Source organism: Lepeophtheirus salmonis, chromosome 6, assembly GCF_016086655.4.
Source record: "Lepeophtheirus salmonis chromosome 6, UVic_Lsal_1.4, whole genome shotgun sequence".
NCBI lineage: Eukaryota > Metazoa > Arthropoda > Copepoda > Siphonostomatoida > Caligidae > Lepeophtheirus > Lepeophtheirus salmonis.
The window spans coordinates 53960774-53985397 of NC_052136.2; the positions used below are offsets into that span (position 1 = coordinate 53960774).

The following is a 24624-nucleotide window of genomic DNA, read 5'->3' on the forward strand; positions in this document are numbered from 1 at the left end:
TGTAGATGGTTTTCCTTTTCATAGAAATATTCATTTTCTCTCCCTAAAATAATACAACAGGGAGCTTTAGGACTTTAAGAACATAACCTTAAACATTATCGAAATTTTTATAAAAAAAGGATCTATTTAATGTTATGTTATATATATATATATATACTTTGCTGTTATATCTGACCGCCTCTGCTGGATCTGGCCTCCAGACCCCCTGAAAATGGCCTCCGGACTGATTTTTTCACCCCAAAAGGTACATGGACAAAACTTGCACCAATGTATAGTACTATGTCAGGACATCATAAAAAAAAAAGACTGACAAAAAAATTCCATTGGAAAAGTAGGGTCAGACCCTCACCCCCAAAAGTCGCCCCAAAAAACGTTGATTTTATGGTTTATTTCAACCCATAAAGTACATAGACAAAACTTGCATCAATGTATAGCACTATTTTAGTGTAACATATTAAAAAAAAGATTGTTAACCAACTTTTGTCTGGGAAAATTAAGTCAGACCCCCAAAAAGTATCCCCCCTGCCCTTAATTCAAATAATATCTTGATAATACTTCATAATCAGGACATTATAACAATCCCAATTAGTATGAAAAGTATGGATATGGCCAGTGTGAAAAAAATCAACCTACCCAACATCCCGGCTGGGAACTCTGGTAAAGCCTCCCGCCCTTCACCAATGACACTCTGTGTTGTGATCCATACATAGGAATTCCCAGTTAAATCAAATTCCTTTGCCCATCTCATAATATTCTCACCCTCAGCACGCGTGGAATAAAGTAAGAGAATTCGGGTCTCTGAGTGCTTTACTATCGCCATTTCCTCACGTGACGTCACCTTCACTTCCACTTGAATTTTGAAGCTAAAATAAGAAATATTAATTTTAATGCAAAGTATGATAGGTGGAACATTTTCATTTAAATAACAATGAGGAATTTAATGTCGTTGTATTTAACTTTTAATAAAAGAAAATAGATCTTCATTTTTGTTTTTTTTCGATGGAAAAACCATGATACTCATTTATCTGTCAACTTTTATATCTTATATATCTGATCGACCACCAATTATTTTTTTAGTCCAAGTGCCAATGGTTTTTTCTTTTGATACAAATAATAAATTATTCTGCAAATGTTTGAAAATAACATTATGGAATAAAAAACTTGTAAAAAGTAAACTTATTCAAGAAACTTCAAGAAAAAACATAAATTCTATGTTAAAAATATATATATATATACAATATGTCGAGAGATATACATAAATAATAACTCAAGGAAAAAAAACCCATCTATAAATCCTCTTTTCTATACATGTTAAGTAATGATTTTTGGGATTTATAACATACTGTTGATGAAGGAGTAACACTCATATGTTGATAACTAAATGTATGTGCTATATATTTATATTTATAAGTTCTAATATATAAAAAAACTCTTTTATGCAGTAACATATACATACTTTATATGTAATTTGAATATTTGTCACATTTGAAAGACGTTATGATCATATTACTTACAAACATATATTATGTCACTTTTGCATATTAATATGTAGATCTATAGAGATGACAAGATGCACGTAGGGTTAGGCAAATATATGTATATTCTGACAGAAAAGGTATACAAGGGCGTCCACAGGATTATATTTTTTTGAGGGGGGATTTTTTCAAAAAAATCCAAAAATTTTGGCGAAAAATTTCAAAATCCAGAGATAATTTCAAAAAATTAGAAATATTAAATTAAATTTCAAATATTATTTTTTTCATAAAATACTCAAATTCCTTATTTCTTTTTTTTTTTTTGGGGGGAGATGGGGAGGAGAGGCTACATCCTCTCCAGCGCACCTCCTGCTGACGCCCCTGACTTAACATTTTTTTCATTAGATTAACAGGTAATTCTTCAATGATATCAGTAATTCCAACTAGAGAAATAATATTCGACTTTGATTAAATATTATGGGTCTTTCCTTTAGCTGAGATTGAAATTATTATAGGTACAGCTTTTTACCAGAGAAAAAATAATCTCGTCCCTAGACGTTGCTCATAAGTCAAAGCAATTTATCCTATAAGAAATATATATTAATAAATAAACTTGAAGAGTGTCTGGCTTTCAACTACCTCAAATATTAATAAAATCTCTTTTGTATGTTGGGCCCCCTGTGTCCTGTATCTCAAGGTATTCAAGTATCTCTAACTTTTACCTTTTTGCATAGCTGATGTCATTGCAGGAGACTGAATGTTTTAATCTTTTACTTGAGAAGAGCCCAAGGAGAAGGCGAGAGCGAGAAATATATTGTCCCTGAATGAAGACACTTGTTAATAACAGCTGCTTATTGAATTTGGGGAGAAATGAATTACTGATATAAAGAAAAGAACATTTTCTACCTAAAACAGCATTAGTAAAGGGAAAATATTATGATTATAATTACTTTATTAAGCATTTTTGAATCAGTTTACAGCAAAGATAGGCAATATTTCTTCTTATAGAGGGAGATGTTAAACCCCACAATTGATTAAATAATGAATAAAAAAGAAGAAAGAGCACACGTTTTTCCTTTTTAAATCTCTATACTTAATTTTTTCTTCGGAGGGATCCCTTCTTTATATATCACAGCCCAACTATGTCAAACTGCCTATCAAAATCCCTTTGTCGTCTCTATTGAAGCATTAAACCAACTGATGTATCGAAAGCTAACGTTATTATTAGTGAAAAAAAATATCTTGGTCAAAATTTACTTTCTTTGTCCACTAGAGTTTTTATTATTTCAAGCATTTTGGAGAATCGTTTTCTGTTTTCCCGTGACTGGGTCAAGTACTGTACTGTTTTTACTTTTATTTACTTCATTATTCATATACTTTTTGTATATGATTTAAGATTTATGGAAAGGGAATTATGATTCAAAATGATTTTCACATACAGAATGGTCAGAAGGTTTCACATTAGGAAGATATTTAAGATTTGATATCCATTTTTTTCTTCTTGCTACTTTCTTTTGGATTTTTGTAGACTGAAACGACAAAAGGATTTCAATTGGTAGTTCAGCATAGATAGGCTGTAATAGATTCATATTATACCCCTAATGTCGACTAATATCTTTGCTTAATCCTTATGCATATTGTGGCCTCTATGAATTAAAGAATATATTTATCACAAATCCGTTCATAATTAATAAATTATAATTATCAAATAAGACATGTTTGATCAATTATAAGAAATAACCCTTTTTGTCTTTTCTTGTATATATTCATTGCTGGGATGGATAAAAAATAAGAGGGAATCAAAAAATTATTTGAAACCTCGATACTAAATTTCAAATTTGTTAATATCACAGGAACCTTTAAAGTACCCTCCTCCCCAAGAAATTGAATACAGGAAGTATCCAATAAATTAAGAATTTCCGTAAAAGGCAGAGGAAAATATGATACAAACAAGATATTACAACGATATTTCAACATTTGTTGGATAAACAACCTAGGAAGGTAACAGAATGTAAAACTACAATACAATTCGGGGGGGTTTAGCCGGCGGGAGTTCTAAAATATGAATTTTGTTGCAATAATTAATATATTGTTAATTTTTTCGACTTGCAATAATATAATGTTTCATCAATTCAAACATAAATTCGATTTCATAATAAGATAGTAGGATAATTGAATCTTCATTGATATTTTAAGGAGCTTCTTAGTATTTTTTTAGATGTTTCTTAGGAAAATGAGCTTTTATTGTTTATAAATCATGAAATAATCTATTGACAGATTTTCATAATATATATATTTGTTATGAAAGGTGTCCAGATAATTTAGTAAATAATTTATTTTTTGAATGGTGCAATGTTTTCTATTAATTATAAGTACCTTCAATTTTAATATATGAGATTATTCATTTTAAAATATTGCTTCTTTATCGAAATGATACTCAAAACATGATAGATAAATAGACGTAGAATGCCAAATCTACTGCAATTGAAAAACTTAATGGTTATTTTCGTGTTTTATGGTTTAAATAACAATGCAAAATGTGGGCTTTAGCCGGCGAGCGAAAATGCTGTTCCATAGCGAATTATTAACTATGTATAAACATAGAAATAATCTTGATCAAGAGTAATGATTAAGTATGCAGTCTATGTAATGTAATTGTAGGTTGATGAAGAGCAAGCCTAGTTGCCCTATTTATGAGTTAAGCAGACTAAAAAATTGCCAACATTAAAATTTATGAAGTATAATTAGTTTTTTTATGAAGTGGGAGGCAAAAGTTGGAAAAGATTTTTAACTTTACAAAAAAAGAAAAATAACAGCTTCAATTCTCAATATCACTTCATGAAACTAAATAATTTTCAAGGAGTTAAAAAATGCACAAACTAGCCCATAGAGGTTACTAGTAAATAGTTATTTTTCTGTAGGTTCTATAATGTAGTTACAAATATGTTACATCCTTAGATCAGTAGCACAACCTTAATATTTGTCCATAATACGTTTGGAATTGTGAGAAGGAATATATTTGTTTCTAAAACTGCGAGTACTTGCCGGAAATATCTCTTTTTTATATCTCTATCCATGAATAAATTATAAAATACGGTTATAATATTCGTAGACCTCAATCAATATTGATTTTTAGGGCTCAACACTGATTTTTTTGACGATTTAAATGAGTTAAAATTTATCAATTATATTATTTGCGTTGAAAAAATATAAAAAATGCCATATACTCTTACTGTGGCAAATGTGTCTTTACATTTCTTTTTTGTTGCATTGTATTGAGCTGAAAAAATTTAATCATCAATTTTGGTTTAAAGTAAAATTTAAAAAAAATCAAAAAGCTCTTTATTCAAGGATACTTTTTAAAAATAATTCACATTATATGTAATTGACTATTTTTATATAAATATAACCTCAATTTGCACCATAGAACAACCTCAATGGAATTCCCCGTAGTTAAAAACCAACCTCTGGGGTAACAACATTTTCTTGGAGATAAAGCAGTAAAATAACTTTTGCCTTCATATTTCTTCTCTTTTTTTAAACTGGAAAGTCATCAGATGATGTGTCAGGCTTACAATATTTTTATGACAATATCTCATGACTGATTTTTACTCAATTCCGAATTGAATTTTTTTTTTTTACATCTCTACTGATAGTTATCATTTAATTATCTAAACATAACTACATAATATTTCTAGACCACGCACGGAAAATTGCCTTGGAGAAAATTGCCATTGGTGAAAATTGATCTGCAGAAAATTAACAGTGTGGAAAATTGCCATTGTTAAAATTCCCCGTCAATGACTAACAAAATCAGAATATTTCACACCCAAAACAAGTTTTGGGTGATAGCATGTAAATCAAACAGTTAAAAACTGCCCCCAAACACTTCACAAAACATTTAGGCTCCCTTTTAATACTTCAAAATGAACCACGTTCCCATGGGCTAATTTAGGCTACGGCACAGACACCAAACAAGTTAAAAACTTGGACGTTTGGGTTCATTTTGAAGTATTTGGAGGGATCCTAAATGGGTTGTGAAGTATTTTAGCCTCCCTGTGTAGATTCTATTGCACAAAACAAGTTTTGGGTGATATATTCTGATTTTGTTAGTAATTGATAGGAAAATGCTTCGTGAAGTGTTGGTGGGGTTTTTTAGCCTGTTGGGGGACCCTGTCGTAGACAAAATTAGCCCATGGGCCCGGGTTTTATGTTTGAGCATTTGGAAGGAACCTGTATTCCTTTTGAAGCAGCGGCAGTAGATGTTATCCTGCTTGGTGTCTTTGACGTATCCTTGATCAACCTATGGACTCGGGGTTCATTCTGAAGTTTTTGGAGGGAACCTAAATGCTTTTCAAAGCGGCGGTGAGGGTTTTTAACCGGCTTGGTGGTCTTGTACTTGTAAAAAACAAGTTTTGGGCTGATATAAATTATTTTGTTGATAAATAACGGGTTATTTTCCCAACAGAAATTTTCGACACTGGCAATTTTCTCCAGGGCAATATTTCTTGAACGTTTCAAGACTGATGCAAAATTGTTATGTAAAATCTTTTTAGGTATGGATACGTAATTGAACATTGTATGACAATAAACAAATGCATAGTGAGCTTTCCCACGAACATATCTACAAAAATGCAAGGAAGTTTAATTAAAAAATCACCCAACTGTGTATTTTAATAAAATTATTACTATGAGAAAAAGGCACAACTTTTTTATATTAAAATTATTCATTGTTGTTACTCTGTACTACATATGTATGTAAATACATTTTTTACGATTTTTAATCATTATATTATAAGGTTTACATTATCCAAAAAATTATGTTTTTATCAAATTGAAGTAGATATAAAATGGTAAAATGTCGGAAATTGTAAAAAATAAAAAAATAAATAAATACTCCTTCAATCTATTACTATGACAACGACAAAGCTACACATTTGTATATGCAGGGTGCGCAAACTATCCATGTCACAACTTTGGCACACTCTCTTTGTTAGATAGCTTGTTCAAAGTTGCACCAGTTGGAAAAAAATGGAATCAATTGACGAATTCGATGTCTCAAATATTTGGTAAAGGCACGGATCCCTCTTTGAAATCTGCGAAGCGAGTGAAAACATAATAATTACTCGAACTCTGGGCCTGAATGAGACATTCGTTCACAAGGTTAGAAGGAAATTTGAGGACTCTATATGTGATTTTGAGGCAACAGCAAGTGAAAAAAAAGGTCTCAGATGGCTCCAAGACAATTTTGACTACTTCATCTTGCTAGACTTTTTGACTTCCAACTCTTTGGATCTGAATCCGATGGATTTTTTGTTTGTGTGTGGGAACGATCGAACGACAAACCAACCGAATCCCTTGCAACACCAAAGACGAACTTATCATTCGGTAGGCCTTTAGTGTTTGTATTACAAATAACGAGGCCCTTATACTCACTATCACACAGCGACGGGACACAATGACAGAGGACTACATCCATAGCGGGCGCCAGGCTATCTGACGCCGCCTGGAAGCCTACAATTTTACTGAGGGCGGCTACATTAATGCTCAGACACACATCTGATTAACGTATTAATTTTGTTGAAATTCTATATTTATTAATAAATTATATCCTGTTGAAGTTTAAAATTCAAATAATTCAGATTTTTATAGACCAGTACTTGTATCTTGCTTTTTATTTTTATATATATTAGGCACGAATTCAACATAAATAACATTCAGCCATTTTCATTCGCTTTGAGTGCTTTCCCCGCAAACTTGTTGTGAAGAGGACTCATAACTCAGCTTGTTTTGTATTTATTTTACGAAAGCTTAAAAATGATTTAGTAATCAACTCAAAAAAGTGACAAATATTAAGTGGATTGGGCTATTTTTTTGTCCAGCAGGGATTTGGTTCTAGGTATAATTTTGACCAAGGACATTTTGTCCTTCTACCCACAGATATATATATATAAAACCAAATATAATATGCGAATACATTTTGTAGCCAAAGTTATACCAAAATACCCGTTATCTCTTAGTTTAGTATCACTGTCTAAGGGAATAATCTGCTTTATTTCCTCTCTACTTTTTCTTTATTACTATAATAATGTATATCCTCAGGTGTCATATTATAAAAGAAAAAATACATGTTTGTTTTTAAATAATTCGAATTGTGAAATCCCAAATCCTCCCCCCTTCCCCTCCATCCCCATTAATTTAAGGTCAATCTTATAATTAAAAAAAATGATTACTATTTAATTATCTTTAGAAAATGTTACTCTTTATTATTTGTATATTTATTATTATCATATACTTTTGCTTACATACTCAATTTAATATTTATCTTTATCCGTATGCAGAATGGAAAATGTGTCATTAATATCTATTATTAATAAAATACTTTTTTATTTTCAACTTTGTTTGTAATACAATAAATGTATTCTTTTTAAAAAAAAATTACATACTCATATATAAAATGAATGTATATTAGGGCGCCCTCATTACATACTAGGTGGAGTAACAAGCATTGCTTAGAGTTTCATCAGGCTCTTGATCTCTTACTCTTATCAAACTTTGTCTCTTTATTTAAAGGCATCAGCTTTTTTTCCTTTCATAATTTAAAAAATATTCTTCTTGCGTGTATCAGCATCTTTCTTTAATTCATTCTTAGTTACCCATTGAAATGCTTCAGGGATCTGCCAATCATTTTTTTTTTCAAATATAGATATCTTTGCTTTTAAATTTTCCATTGGACATTTATAAATTTTTTTATAGTAGGAACATAAAAGGGAAGGTTCCATTATTACTTTACATTTGAATAATCAATTGTATAGATCTAATTGATTCCTTATTTAAAAAAACCAGTATGGATTTAACTCATAATATAAAGTAATAAGAGTTACGTTGAGCCAAGTATCATTCTAACCTAATTTTATTTTATTTATAATGTAAACAAATATAGAGCTACGCTTTTAATAAAGTATGACATTAATGCAGTAGACTTTGTTAATGACTACTATTTAATTTAATACCTTAATAGATAAGAACTTCATAAATTTATTTTCACTTAGTGGGTCAAATTAAATAAGATAAGTAATTTTACCTATCATTAACCAACCAAAAAACTAAATTATTCAATTAATTCTGTTATAAATCTCATCGATTAAAACTAATTCGTATAGATTACTTGATGAAGTGTTGTCGGGGTACCAGGTTTAAAATAACACTTCATCTAAAGTAATATTCATTATTATTTATTTTATACTTGTACTCCACTTTTATTCTATTTTTTAATATGATGTGCTGAACTGTAGCTATAAACGCTTGTTGCTACATTGTTATTTCTTAGATCAAATAGTCATACAGTTCTAAAGCTGGGTTCATTGATATGTTTACGAACGCATTTCAACTACATATCTTTTTCCTTTTTGTTAATACTATTATCTTTATGTAGAAATTCTAAAATTTCTCAAAATTAGGTTGTATTGTTGTTCGTGGATTTTGTGGAGTTGATTTCATAGTTCTGGTTTACTTCTTTGCCCGACACACTACTAAAGGTCAAACTAAAACGATACGGGAAATAGAGAAGGGACCATTGGACAATTACACTTAGTTCTACTTTTCCCGTTGCTCTACAAAAAATAGTCTTATAGTAACAATAAAAAAGGAGAAGATATACGTGCTCAATAAATCCAATGAACCAACTTTTAGGTATTAAGCACTCATTCAAAAATGAGTTTAATGCCGATAAAGGTCATCATAAAGGTACATTCATTATTTTATATATGTACTGTCCTTTTTTCTGCTACAATATGACGCACTTAGCCTTAGCTAAACACATTCATTTAAAAAAAAAGTCCTCAACAGACAAACGAAGGGTCAAATTTTACTTTATTAATATAGATAAATTACTTTTTTGATAAAAACTTACATAAATACCTAAAATATACTAATTCCAATCTTTTTTACACTGTATTCCATCTCTCTCTAAAATGGAAGTTTTGTTGGTATAACAACTATAAGAACTAAGAATACTATTCCTATTTTGAACAAATACTCTGAGGTGATTGGGATTAGACATAATAAATTTTTAATCCACATTTATTTACTTAAAGACAAAGATAAATATTTGTATTTAAGAATGAAATGTCCTGGTCTGCCTCAATCATGGATTATCCTTGTTCTAGAGTAGTGAGTCTTATTATAGGAGAATTTAAAATATCGTAGATGGAATTGAGTTCTCGTAAAGAAATTCCATCTGTATGAAAAAGAAAATACTAGTCTATCATAATTTATTTTCTATAAAGCCGATTATTATTATTTTTTTTTCATATTACCTTTTTTTTAAAGATGGCATCTAATTAATTGACTTTTATAAAAGTTATACCATTTTGGGAGGGAATGGCTTCATTGAAATTATGAAATTAATATTTTGTTTGTTGACAGATTATATTTAGTTGTTTTTGCTTTGTAATACATATGTATGTAATGATTAGGTAGGTTTTTTTTAGGAGAGGGATAATGATACAAAAAAATATTTATTTATGTTATTTTTTAAGTGATCCTTTTTCCTTCATATATTGTTTTCTCATGTGGGTATATAAAGTGAAAACTTCAATAAAAACAAGAAAAATAGGTAATGGAGGTAAACAGATTAGGAACCACGTTTTTGGATACGTTTCTTTTTAATGTTTGTGTAGCTAAGATTAAAAAGAAAAAATAGACGTTATACATTAAAATAAATCTTAACTTTGGGACACCCTAATACAGTATGTCCAAAAATTGATGGTGGTTTAAAAAAATATCATGAAATAACCTAAACAAGTGATTTTTTTGGCGAAAAACTTTATTTACTTCCCAATATGACAAACTTTAAGCTTAATGCTTTTTTTATGCTTTTTGGCATCCTTTCATATAAATTATTCAAAGTATCTGGAGAAATTTTTTCCGAAGCTTTTGTGAGTTTTTTTAAATTTCATCCTCTGAAGTTGCTCGCGCTTTTTGATTTGAGTTCCCTCTGCACCAAGACACACAAACTTTCAACGGGATCAAATCAGGACTGTGGGCAGGGTATGTGCTTTTGCCCCAGAAAGAATCCAAGTTGTCTGAACACCACTTTTGTGCCTTTTTGGAGTGGTGAGCAGGGCACTATCCTACTGGAAAAGGACTCTTGATGTGTCAGACAACATTGTCTTCTTCAAAGGAGGTCCAGTTTCTTCAGTAAGAGACAAAGCTGACATTAGAGACTTGCTAGGATCTCTGTTACATAATTCGGGCGTCAGAGTTTGGTTTTGTGGAATCAGGGGAATATCTGACACTGCCTGGTAGCTGATAACGACCCAAACCTGAATTTTCAGAGGAAATTTCACAATTTCCACGTCTCCCTTATCTCTTGACAAACCCGATCTTTGGGAGATTTGGGGCATGAAATAGCTCAAATGAACTTTCATCAATGAAGAGGATACATTTCCTGCCATCTACAGTCCAGTGTTTCCGCTCACGACATAATTCCTTTGGTTTTCTGAAAGTTTTGGGATGAAGACGAGGTTTGTATGGCAAGGCATTAAAAGAGTACCTCTGGTAGTTGTGGACAGATGACTTGGATATTGGATATCCCTTTGAAGTCAATCATGCTACAAGTTTTCTTGTGGATTGCTAAATCTGGCCAAAGATTTTGAAATCACCAGTTTGGGAACTTTGCTAATTTTTTTCTTCCTTCCTCGACCCTTCTGATTTGCAAAGGGTTGTCCATCCTTCCTTTTCTTACACCAATTATCAATGGTACTGAAAGGAATCGGTAACCGTTGAGCAAAGTCTCTCTGGCTTGATCCATCCTCTATCATACCAACAGTATTGCCCCTGGTCTCTAAAGAGTGCTTTCTCACTATTTCGGATATTGAATTTCAACGAACATCCTTTAGTGTTTTCTGAGCCCTTCTATACTGATGTATGATGCAATGATCGAAAATTGCATCAGAAAAATTCAATATTCCCTAATGATTGTATTAGCCAAATTTCATTTTATTCCGACCAAAAATATTTTTTTTTAACTATAAAACGGATATTTTTAATACCACCATCAAAATTTGAGCATACTGTACATGATATTCTATCAAATGCATACATGAAATGAGGATATTGTGACTCAAAATCAATTACGTAGAAATGGCTTCTCTTGTAAGAAAATCAATTATTTTAGATGAAAGGGTTTGAAAGAATGTAATAAGATACTATAATAAATATATATATATAAATGATATGAAAAAATAAATAAATCAGCAAGCAGGCTTATTTGATCATCCTCATATATTTGAATTTACTTTAATTAAACCATTTGAAAAAAAAAAAAAAATATTAATAATTTGAAATATGATATTTTGAGTCTCGTATGTCGTGTAATAATGAATAAATTCATATGGTTCGTCTACAATAATTTGAATTTATGATCTAACTTGAATATCTATACACTATAACTATAAACATACAGGACTATTTATAAAGATAAATGATAAAAACTGATCAAAAAAGGAGAAAATAATCTTTGAAATTCGAATGGAAGACATTGGATTAAGGAATTCAGGTTTATAAATAAGAGTCAAGCAAGACCGGAGACAGTTGCAACATAGCCTATTTCTTTAACATCAAAAAGTATAAAGCTACAAAATTTATTTCATATCTTTCAAATTTTGGATTTAATCTGGTATTGAGGGGGCCAATTGAAACATGTGTATTCTCTTAAATTATTTCATAAATTCAGGCTTAATTAGACTATAACAAATCAAAACTCAATTGGTTTTCAATTTACTGAACGGATCTGTATGGGTCCATCTGAAATTTTTGGAGTGGTGAAAATATTGAGTCATCATTGGAGGAAGTTTAAAAAAAAAAAAAAAAAAATCAAAAATGATAATTTTTGAAATATTAAATTTTTCTGAATTTTTTTTCTTCAAAAATTCGTTCTTTTTACAAACAATTAAATTTTTGAAAAAAATTCAAAATCTATATTTGTTCTCAAAAATTTCAAAAATCCACAACTACTCACAAAAATTAAACTTTTTGGTAAAAAAATTTTAAAATCTATAGAAATTCTCAAAAAACTATATTTTTGGAAAAAATTTCAAAAATCCATAGCTATTTTCAAAAATTAAATTTTTTTTCAAAAACCCAGAGCTGTTCACAAAAAAAGAAATTCTTTAGAAAAAAATGTCAAATATCAAATTTTCTATTAAGAATCCAAAATTCCTTCATTTGGGGGAGGGGTTACAAACCTCCAGCCTTCCCCCTGTGAACGCCCCTGCTCTTGGACGAAGACACACTAAATTTCATCCAGATCGGTCTATTTCTTTCTATTTGACATTCGTTTAAATCGAGAAAAAGGAGTAATTTTTAAAAAATGGACGAAAAAGAATTTCGTGTGTTTATTAAACAATACTTTATGAAACGCAAAACACCTCTGGAGACTAAAAAGAAGCTTGATAAACATTATGGGGACTCTGCACCTTATATTACAGCATATTATAATTGGTTTCAATATGTGGACAAGTGACACTGAAGCCAGTTGTGCTATCTCTCTGACTTTGCACGGAATTTTCAATCAAACTTTAGTATTTCGTAGTGGACGCTGGGTTCGACTATTGGATTAGTGTTGTCTTTACGTATTATGTGCAATTGTCTCTGTATATATGTATTGCCTTATATTTTGACTGAGTATATAAAAGACAATAAAATTGAACAATACATACATTAAACTTTTAAATGAATTTTAAGAGAACCAGAATAAATAAAGATGATTTATAAAATATATTTTTGATTTTTATGCATCAGTCTGCATATATAAAATATTTCAAGTAACAATAAAAAGGGATTTTTAAAGAATGGTTTTAATCCTTTGTTTGATGTATATTCCATCATAAAGGATTATTTGCACATACACAAATAGAACAGAAAATAAATTGATAGAATCAAATTATGTAAATATTCCACGTTATCTTTTCTAAATCAATATAATTTATGATTTAACGTGACATAATGTGCATGTGACTTTTATTTATTTTTGACTCTCATAAGAAAAATGATTTTCTTCCATAAAAAACAATAAATCATAGAACTATCTTATAAAATCATTAGATAGATATATAATCTGATAATACAGACAAAATAGTAAAATATTCTTCATTTTATAGGCTTCCCAGTTGTTATAAAAACTTGAAAAGAAATGGGAAATAATCTTATTTAAAAATTGTATTTATTTATTTGTATACTGGGCCGTCAGAAAGTCTAAGAACTAGTGGCTTTTAATAAAATTATAGAGAATTTTTAGAGAATGGAACCAAATTGGCTTAATTTTGTGACCTTCATTACTGAGGCTGGATGTTTGGTGTTTTATACTTTACGCAGGTTGCAGTTGACTTCTCCAAAACATAAGACACGATCATTTTGCCTAATATAAACGGGGTCCGCTGTTTGTAAGTCCGAGAAGAACAATATTCGGTTTCCGTGATACTTCAGGTCATTGTAAAGCTTTTTCCACCGATCAAATGTAATTTTTGCTGTTGATGAGTGAGAAGGGGTCGTTCAATATGTCGGAGAGACTTGTCACCAGCTTTTTTTTACGGAATTGGACACCATGGAACGACTCATCCAATACAACTTTTTCATAAAATTAAGCAAAACCTCTCAAAACACAATTAAAGCCATGGTCCAAAACTTTTGGATGGCCCAGTATATACATATAAAAGAGTTTGTATCCTTTATGGGTGCCCACGCCGTTGGACCTAGGAGGCTGAAACTTTGTATAAATACCTCTTTTCAATGTTGTCAGGCTAAGACAGAGGTTCTAAAATTGTTTTTTGGAGCTCAAGTAAACTACATAGAGGTTTAATTTATAAATCAAAAAGTGAATGGACTATATAAAAAACGAAAAAAAAATCTCTTAATTTATTTAAAATCAAATAAGTTATGTAGAAAAAAAGAAATCTGGCAATATTACAAAAAAATGGATTTCCAATGAGATATTGGATCTGTAAACATAATAAAGTTTGTAGAAATTTGTCTGGAAATTCGTTTGCACAAACATTTAACACTTAAAATGGATTTTTAACTAAAACAATTGTCCTTTTCTTAATAATTTCTCAATTTTTTTCAAACTTTTTCTTTTTTTTTTTCAATTTTTAAGCAAAAATGTCCACAAAACGATGCATTTTGGAGAAAAAGGATTAATCTATATTTGCTCCTTTACTATTTAGTATTTTCAATCTTTGGAACATTTATTTGCATAAATTTTGCAATATTTCAAAAATAAACAAGTTATCGAGAGTGATTTTTTCGACAAAATTATTTTGTATGATTTTCTCGTTTTTGCACGTACGAAAAAATCCTTGCTAGGCTTATGTTTGTCTTTACTATTCCAATAAATGCTATTTACTACTATTTTTTTTTTCAAAATTCGTGCAAAATAGTTTTTTGCATTTATTTTTTTGCAGATTTCAATAAGGCAATCGTTGACAAAAAAAAAAAAAAAAAAAAATGGGGGCTTATCATATAGACAGTTTTTTTTTTTTTGATAAAATGAGCTTGTTATCGAGGGTGATTTTTTCGACGACATTATTCTCCTTTACTTTTTTGGTTTTACAAGTACGAAAACAATCGTAGTAGGATTGTGTCCTCTGTACAATTCTAATAAATGTTAGCTACCTTTTTTTTGCTAAATTATTATTGAAAAATAGTTTTTTGTAATTTCCTTCACTCATTTCAAATGGACAATTTTTTGACAATAATAAAAGATATAATTTTTTTGTTGACAAATTTTTTTATGCATATTTACTCTCTGTTTTTGTCTTTTTCTTTTTTTATAAGATAAAATCTGCTGTGATCCATCAATGTTTGAAAGCTTCCGATGGCAGTGCATGATTTTTGTTTTTGTTTTTATGAATGCCAAATTTGCCAAATTGACAAACATTTTTTATAGACTAAAAACCTTTTTTTTAAATTTTAGAATGTTTTAATAATAACTTTTTAAAAAGAAGAAAATTGTGAGATTTAAAATTTTTTAAACAGGATAACTATTTTTCATTGTTATAACACTAAAAAATGCAAACACCATTGATTCACAAACATTGATCTTGTAAGGTTGTTAAATACTTCCAGGAAAGTATGTGGGTTAGTTTTAGAAGGGAAATTAATAATTCCGGGAGGATATTCTGATAATGAAATGTGTATGAGAGATAAATTGGAAAGAGCTAATAAAAAAAATTACCTAGCATAATTACAGTTTATAATGCAATAAAAGGTGTTCCATTGAAATCTGAACACTAACTAATTCAATAATTAAATAAGTTTCCATAAAAAATTATTTACAAAACAAAACATATCTGAGCTCTTTAGCTAACGTACAGCTCGAGAAAATGACACTTGAACAAGATTAACAAATTTGCATCGGAAATTTCCAAGCAGTTGGGCGTCTCCAGAACCACCGTTTACGCTGTCAGCAAGTCCCAGATGTGCAAAAGAAAAACAGTTTCTCTACAAAAACCAAACAGGACCCGAAGGAGTGAAAGAAAACAACCCAGGCCCATCCCCTCAAGTTCATTAGGGTCCATGCCAAACATCTCGAGCTTTCAGACAGGACTGTCCAGAGAGCTATCAAAAAGTGAATGATACTTTAAAGTTATATTGAACAATTTTTGACACTTTTGGCCCACTTACAGCCATGATGCTAACCCACTCGACTACACCTTTTAAATGCATGTTGAGGGGAAGATTTTAAGTGCCGTCATCCAAAAACACCGAACCCCTCAAGATCACTGTCAGCAAACACTATTACGTTATCATAAAGAACTGTATCCACAGCAGGTCTTCTGCCAACCCTGGAAGCTATAATTGCCGCTAAAAGTGGCTACATTATTGATTAAGAGAGCTCAGACAGAGATCTATTTATTGTATTAGTTTTGTTGAAATTATATCATTAATTAAAAAAATACTTCTTTTTGAATATTATAATTCAGAGTGTTCAGATTTTAATGGATGACCCGGTTTGTGACTTCAGTAATAATTATTTAGAATGCATAATTCCAAAGAAATACCTCCTTTAAAATAAATTCTATACAATAATTGATGGGACTAATTTACCTGAAATGCTCCCTCATTTCTGCAACTTTATCACGGACGGCTTGAATGAAATCATCATGTCCTGCAATCTCAGATGTAACGACGGAAAACTGTTTCCAGTTATAGCGCACCAATATAGAGAGCATGGCTGCTACTTGATGTTCCAAACTTGGAGCTAATTGAAGTTGTAATCGCATTTTTGACTATTGTAGAAAGGAAAAAAATGTAAAAATTATATGGTTATATATAGACCAAAATAAAATTACTGAATACTTACTTGACCCTTATGAATGCATGAAATGATAAAAATATGTAAGTTTTATGTTTGTCGAATTAGACAAAAATATAGAAAATGTTGCATTTAAGAAATTATTGGTTTTTTGTAATTTTTTAAGAAATGTATACATTACAATTATTTAAATAATGCCCTTATATAAAATCGGTTGACCACCAGTTATATTTATAAGCTTTCAAACTATTAACCCTTTTTCTACACGGGGTACATACTTCAGTTTGAAGTCTCCTTGACTTGAAATTATGTATTAACATAACCGATTTGTCATATAAACACTGCAATTATGTTCAAAAGAATTATAAGCTTTAGGAGTGTCACAAAATATCAAATATTCAGGATATAACTAGTAACTACTTATTCAGGTAACAACAACTAACATGTGTAACTAAAACGATATCATATTAAAAAAAGCTTATATATGTTATTTTAATATAAAATATACTACATTTAGTAATTCAATTCAGTATATATGATGAATTCAGTCTTGTACTTTATATTACATACATGTTTGAAACCTTTTCAAATGTGTATGCTTTAAAACGTTTTGAACATTTTTTAAACATTCAATGAAACATAACAAACTAAAGTGACAATTTAGCCACAGTGCCGCCACACGCTTAAGACATTTAGTATTTAAACTACCGCTAGTATATGACATTTGTGGATGTTGTTAAATCTATTCATGTAATATATAAATTTTATCATCCACAGTATATATTCTTGATAAATTTATTTTCTCTAAAAAAACAAAAAAAAAAACAGAGAAATAAAATACGGCGAAATTTGATTTTATAATCATTTAGAGGAAAATGTAATTTTTGGGGTTATAGATTGCTAAAAATATGCTTTTGCATCCAAAAAATTTCTCTATATTTGAATTTGTGACGCTTCACCCCTATTAATATATATAAGTTATCATAGGAGAATATAGACACAGAGATATAATAACGAATCTATCATGTTTACAATGGTAAAGGCTGTTTAACCACATCTATCATGCTTGTACACATTTAAGTGTATATATAGGTATATAAGTATTTATAAATGCTACTTTTGTGAGAGAGAAACTCTTCCCCTGATATAATTTAAAAAGGAAATTATTCAAAAAAAAAAACAACTGTTATATTCTATATTGTAACAATATGAATAAGTCACAAATATGTAAAAAATACTAGCTATAATTTTACATTTATATTGGGGATCTTTGTTGAAAGGAATAACTCTAAAAAACTGGTCATTTTGATCCATTAAACAAGATAATTTTTGGTGTGATTTGTGGTACGTGGTTTGTAAAAAAAAATATAGTATTTGAAAGTAACCACACTAACTAAATAAACTTACACATGACTGAAGTTACTTTGACATTTAAATAACAATTTATTTCATGTATTTGTAACCTCAAACAAGAACAACATGAAATATCAAAAAATTAAGTAATATATTATTTGTATATAATGGCAATCATTTTATGTTACAATATAGCATTTTTTAAAGATAGATTTCATGTTTTTTTGGAGCTTAATCGATTATACAAGAACCTGCTATGTCAATATGATCAGTATAAAAAATAAATTTCTTTAAAATGTAAAGGAAACACAAAATAAATATGACATTGCCACAAGAAAAATAAGGGACCCTTTTTATACTCACAGACATCGAGTTGATTTCATTTAAAAAAAGTTCTTAAAAACAGATACATCCATAGATCTATTTCTATGTATACTCTGAAATCCCCCTTACAAGTATCTATATATAGTTTTCACAAGTCGTCATCATTCTAGATGTCGGCCATCTTGGAAGTATTAAAAAAACCAAATACCATATTTGAAAATCGAATTTTTCTTATTCATGTGATAAGGTATTTTTGTAGTTTCCGAATGATTTTTTAAAAATTGCATGTAATTTATTATAGTCTATAATGGATTGTACGAAATTTTTTAATGTGAAAGTTTTATTTTTGAATAAATTATGAGGTTTATAAATCACTAAATAAAACATTTCAATTTAAAAGCTAAATACTAATTTTCAAAATAATCATGACTTTTATATCCTGTGGGTGAGAGTTAAGATAATAAGTAAGTAGATTTTACTTATTAAACTATTTCAATTAGTACTAATAAACTGCGAGGGGGGTATGAAAAGTTCCCGACCTCAACGTGAAGATGGAAGCCCTTGTAATTAAATACTAGTTACATATACACTTCAAAGATTTACAGGGCGTAGCAGGACGTTACAGTGCATTTTTGACAACAGGTGACAAAAAACCCCTATGCTGAATACTTGTGATTTGTGAATGGGTGTCGATGTAACAGGAAAAACTGGTTAGAGAAACAGGCAGCATGAAATACCTGCTAATAGATCAGTTATTAGCTGCAACAAACTTGTTTTTCTTTTTAACATGTCAGCAGTTTTTACTTGTAAACCCAAATTCAATTTTTTTTTGCTCTCACAACCAGTCTTACTTGTTGTAGTTACAGGTCGTTATTGGGAACAGGCATATAATTCCTGTAGCATCATATTACTACAACCTGCAGTCTTTGTTTCTTTTCGCTCTTGTTATAAAGTTTATAAATATTATTTTTTTAAATTATACAAATTCAAATTTAAGAATCGTAAAATTTGGTGTTAACACCTAGAGTTACAAAGAGGATTTTCAAATGAATAAGTTATATTTTTTTGAAATGTTACGTATACATTTAGAGGAAAATATTTTAGAATTTTTAATTTTCATACTCTAATAATGGAATATTGAGCTTCTGAGTACACTGGCGGGATATCTGGGACAGTGTGGCTACTATTCCAGTACCACGACTTAAGAGACTACTCTTTTATAACTGTAGGATTTATTGATATAGCAAGATCTTTTTTATAGCTTATTTATGAATTTTCCTTTACATGCTATACCATGATAATTTTTTTGGGAATTTATAAAAACGTAGAAAATAATGAATGATAGTAGGAACCCATAACAATAAGTTCTATCCACAAACTTTCGTATTTTAGTTTGACTAACACCCAAAAACAGTTGATAACCCCTGGTCTATGGTTCCGATGCTTTGTCTAGACGTAATGTTCACATACTTAATAAATAAAAGTTTATGTTTTCAACATAAGAGAATACTTTACGGCAACATCAAAATGGGAACTAAAATGATAACATTGTCCTTCTAATGTTTAAAAAATGGTATTAAAAATGAATATTTTAGTTCACTGACTTGTGTTACATGTCATCAAGAGTTGAAAAGCCTGTTGCAGTATATTCAATCCTGTAAACAACACTCGAAGCTTTCAAAAACAAGGTACCCCTGCATCAAGTGTCCTTATACATTGTACAGTCGAACTGCATTCTTTTGTCAACAGGACCAAAATCACAAAGAAACAAAGGCTGTTGAGGAGTGCCAGCAGACACAGGATCAGCCAGCATTTCTGTACATAGACTGCAATAAGATAATTATATCTCAAAAGGAATATCTGAAACACGTTTCAAAGCTGACAAAATATGACTCACTTCAGTCACCGGCATGTATATTTGGGTTATGAATCTCCTAAGACATCATGTCAATAAAAGAGAGACTTACCTCACGGCACAAATTGTTAATAATAAGGACATTAAAGTATTTGTGTTCAGCCAATGCTCCTCACGTATTGTTTCTGATCTCAATGAGCTGAGAGACAATGGTTTGTGTGTGGCAGAAGATGGCCTGGTATACCCAGTCCGAGTTGCGCAATACCGACTGAGCAATTTAGCAAGAAATACGGTGAAATTGACATACATTATCTACTGTGTCACATATATAATATACATTATACTCATTTCAGGTTTTTCGTATTGCAGAGGGTTTTGCATTGCGGCTAGTGTTACATTACGTCAGAGGATAGAGTGAAAGCAAGATCATCTACTGACTTACACCCTGAGAAATTCGTAAGACTCTGAAAAAATGGACTTAAAAGCGTTATCAAACAATGGAGACGCTCGAGGGCTGAAAGAAAATAGTATCATCAATAAGATAAAACACTTTCACTGTGCCAAGATCGGTGCTCTCCCTCCATGCATGATGCACGATGTTTATAGTGGTGGGTGTAAAGAAATTTTTTTGGTTTGTATAATTTAATATGTGTGAATATTATTTTCGAAAAGTCCAATTGGCATTTATCTTTGCCAGGTTTTGCTCGAACTGACATGTGCCTCATCATCAATGCGTTATTCAGAATGAAAGTAATCTCTGCAGAAGCCTTTATAAGAACAAACACGTTGTTCCAGCGAACAGTGCTAAAGGCGCTGATAAGATAATTTGGATACCCAAGCTTAGAGTTGACTTTTTAACAACTCAAGTTGCCAGGCACAATTTGTCAGAACTCCAAGTTCATACTATACTTCACCCTAATGTTCTTTAAATAACTTTTGACATATGTTCAAGCCTTGAAATCAGATGAATGGAAGCTCTACTTACTCCAGAAACAGGTGAGCTGCTGAATACTGACCAGTTGTCCGAACGACAAATTCAGGAGTTTGAGAGCCCTTACACTCTGTACCTCGACTTCATAATACAATTGTACAGACAGGATGAATACAAAGTCAGCCAGTCATCTTAACAGCATAGAAAAATTAACATAGCAGACGAAGGTAACTTATATTTGCTAGACAAGGATCTTGAGACAGATTGTAGTAAAACAAAAACCAAGCGTTTGTGGCCAAAAGTTCCCAAGCATATATTTGTCCTATGTTATCTAAAAATGATTTGTTGCATAGGTAGTATCAGTTTGACAAACACTAGCAGAGCAGAGTCGAAAAACGGACAGATTAAAAGGAAAGCAAGGATGTCGAAAAACTCAAAAAGTGTTCCCATTACAATGCTACGAGCTGACAAAAAATTCCATGCTTCCAACAAAAAAGATGCGCACTCAGTGATGTTGAGGAAGAGAGGGTGATAGAAGGGCGGACACTGAGGGAAGTTGACCCAGCTCATTTCACACGGTCAAAAATAAACCCGTTCACCAACTACATTTTGGCCGACTCGGTTAAATTGCGTCAAGTGGCCTACACATTAATGAATCCCAAGTCCTTTTGCTTTAAAAAAATGACATGACAGAAGCATTTGGGTTTGTGAAGAAGCTAGCAGTTAATATTAAATCGATTGGAAACAAACCAGCCATAAAAGTTATCTACCACAAAGTGATAGCTCACTTTTTGTATGATTTTAGCTTGTATAACCTTGAACCACCAAAGAATGAATTTAGCAATTTATTGCTGATAGAGCTGGCATCACCATTTCCCTTATTTTTCTATAAAATTAAGAATAATAAAACAGAGCAGATGCTTGTGTTGCTTAGAGCTGAAGTCTAATTTTTCTCTTTCTAGAACCGATAGTATTTCTCTAGGTTGATCCTCCGCTTTCTCTCTTCTTGGTGAAACATGATCAATGTATTCTTGTTAGAGTACCTTTAATAATAACTATATGCTCCTCTTTTTCTGTGCAATATTTATTTTTTGGTAGGAAGCTGCCATTGCTTCTCTCTTGATGTTCAACGATTTTAACCATTTTGGTAAGGTTGATCTTGCCATCAAAACTAATGCATTTGATTTTCATTGATTCTTCTTTTTAAGATTTTGCATGAATTTTCCTGTACTTCTGTCTTTCCCCTTTAACTTTTTGCCTATCTAGTATATTTAAAGGTGCAATTAATTCCATATCTTCTAAAAGAAAATTGCATATAGCTGCTACTGCTGTATCTGACAACCGAAATCTGTCGGCCATTATTACGAGATTAGGGTAACTACCCTTATTATGGTCAGAATTTTTGAATTGCCTCACAGATTCTTCTTCAAAGTCCAAGTTCTCATCAGCATTTTCAGGCATTGGGAAAATCTTCCACATCTGAAAAATTTGTTAAGGACTGATTATAAGAATTTTGGTCAATTAGCCGTTTCTCTTCGTTATTTTCACGCTCAATTTGACATTCCCTCCTTGTGGCAGTACCAAATTCTTTCTGGTAGTAACACAATCAATATGTCCTAACATCCCCACCCTATTTTTTGATCAATATATGCCACCACTCTTGAAACAGGATCTTTCTTTAACATTTGCATTTATCTATTGGAATTTTATTCTCATAGCATTGACATGAAGCGATATCAAACATTTCCTCACACTCATTAACGAACTTTTTGACCAAAGGAGTATCAGTTTTCAACCCATTTTTAGAAATCCTATTTGTTCATTGCAGGAATGCTGAATTGCTCCCATATTGACAAAACTAAATCAGCAGTTCTTAAATAAGCTTATAGGTATAGAATTTAAAAAATAAGATATTGGCAAAACTTTCTCCTTTTCATATGTAACTTTTATACTTTTCGTCTATTTTCGCACTAAATCCGGGGGGCACAACTTTAATCTCGCTGTAGAAGTAAGGCAATTAACTTTAGCAAAAAATTACATATCGTGCAACATCCTTTTTTAAAGCATATAAAGCTTTTTTTATAAATAAGAAAAAGAACGTTTATTTCATTATTTTTTTTTTATTTCATACAGAAACCTTTCTGGACTATAGGTGGCGAGGTTAATTTTTTCCTCTACGATTTTTTTTAGTAAAACAGATTTCTATCTACTATTCGCAACTTTTGAGGGGTCATAATGCGTGATAGCTCAATTTTGTGCTCCCGTTATTCCCCCTAGTCTACAGTGTACACGCATGATAGATGTGGTACACCGCCTTCACTGAGTAGAGTGAAGAGGTGCAGTTGCTATAGTTCTTAACCCTTCATTAGTGAAATAGGATTTTCTCTATCCCGAAGCTTATAAAACTATCTTCAATTCCTTTTAGATTAGATTTCAATTATTTTGAATGAGTTCAAATTTGTTATTTAATAGATCACAGGCACTCTCATTAAATTTGATAATTACTTATCTAAAAAGTGGTTAAGCACAGTTCGCTAACTGTGTTAAAAAAAGAATGTTCACTAAGTCAGTATATTAATATACGTGTAGCTTAGTTGATTTTTAAATCTTAGGTTTTATTTAGCTACGCCTTGGGTATTGTTGAAAAGTTCAATGGCATCCCTGCGTTATACGCTAATGTATATTAAAAAAAAAAAAAAATCATATCTTATATATTAATAGAGCAAAGCTTTTCTCTTGAAGATGCCTAATAACTGTTAACAATGCCGGGTACTCCCGCTAGTATGTAATAAAAATCAATGATTATCGCACAAATAGGCTACAAATTTAGCTTAATGTATACAATATAATTTTATCCATAAACTAGTTTAAGGGGTACTTTTTAGAATCAAGCAATAGTTACACTTAAAGATATAATTTGCATTATATGTATCTCATATTTGCTTTTAAAAAAAATAGACAATGTACATTTCATATTATATACTTTATTAGTGCACTGACAATTGAACAACTACTAATTCAAGTCCGTAACGTTGTAGAGGAAGAATTGTTCTCTCAAAAATGTCAAACTGGACCCGGAGGAGTTAAATAAAACATCTCAGACCAATCCCCTCATGTACATGAGGGCCCATGCAAAAGATCTTGGAGTTTCACACCAGACTGTCCAGAGAGCTATCAAAAAAGTGTGTGTGGAAAGAGCATTGTAAGGTGAAAAGACCATTTTTGACACTAGCAATCAAATAAACCAATCTCCTCCGTTGCAAGACTGTTTTGAATAAGTATTTGAATTCTTTTTTGAAAATTTTGGCCCCCAAAAAGCACTGATACAATACCCATCGACTACATCTGTTGGGTACCTGTCGAGGGGAAG

At 30.8% G+C, this 24624-nt stretch overlaps 1 protein-coding gene across 2 annotated transcripts in view; it reads right to left on the minus strand.

Moving 5' to 3' along the window:
• The window catches only part of LOC121120175 (NMDA receptor 2), a 164638-nt gene that overhangs the window by 25817 nt on the left and 114197 nt on the right, over positions 1-24624 (minus strand). For both annotated transcript variants that reach the window (XM_071889693.1, XM_071889694.1), the window contains 2 exons: positions 16584-16765; positions 634-863 (listed from right to left, as the gene is read on the minus strand). In XM_071889693.1, the coding sequence (XP_071745794.1) occupies positions 634-863; positions 16584-16759 (406 nt within the window). In that variant the 5' untranslated portion in view covers positions 16760-16765. The remainder of the gene's footprint in view (positions 1-633; positions 864-16583; positions 16766-24624) is intronic.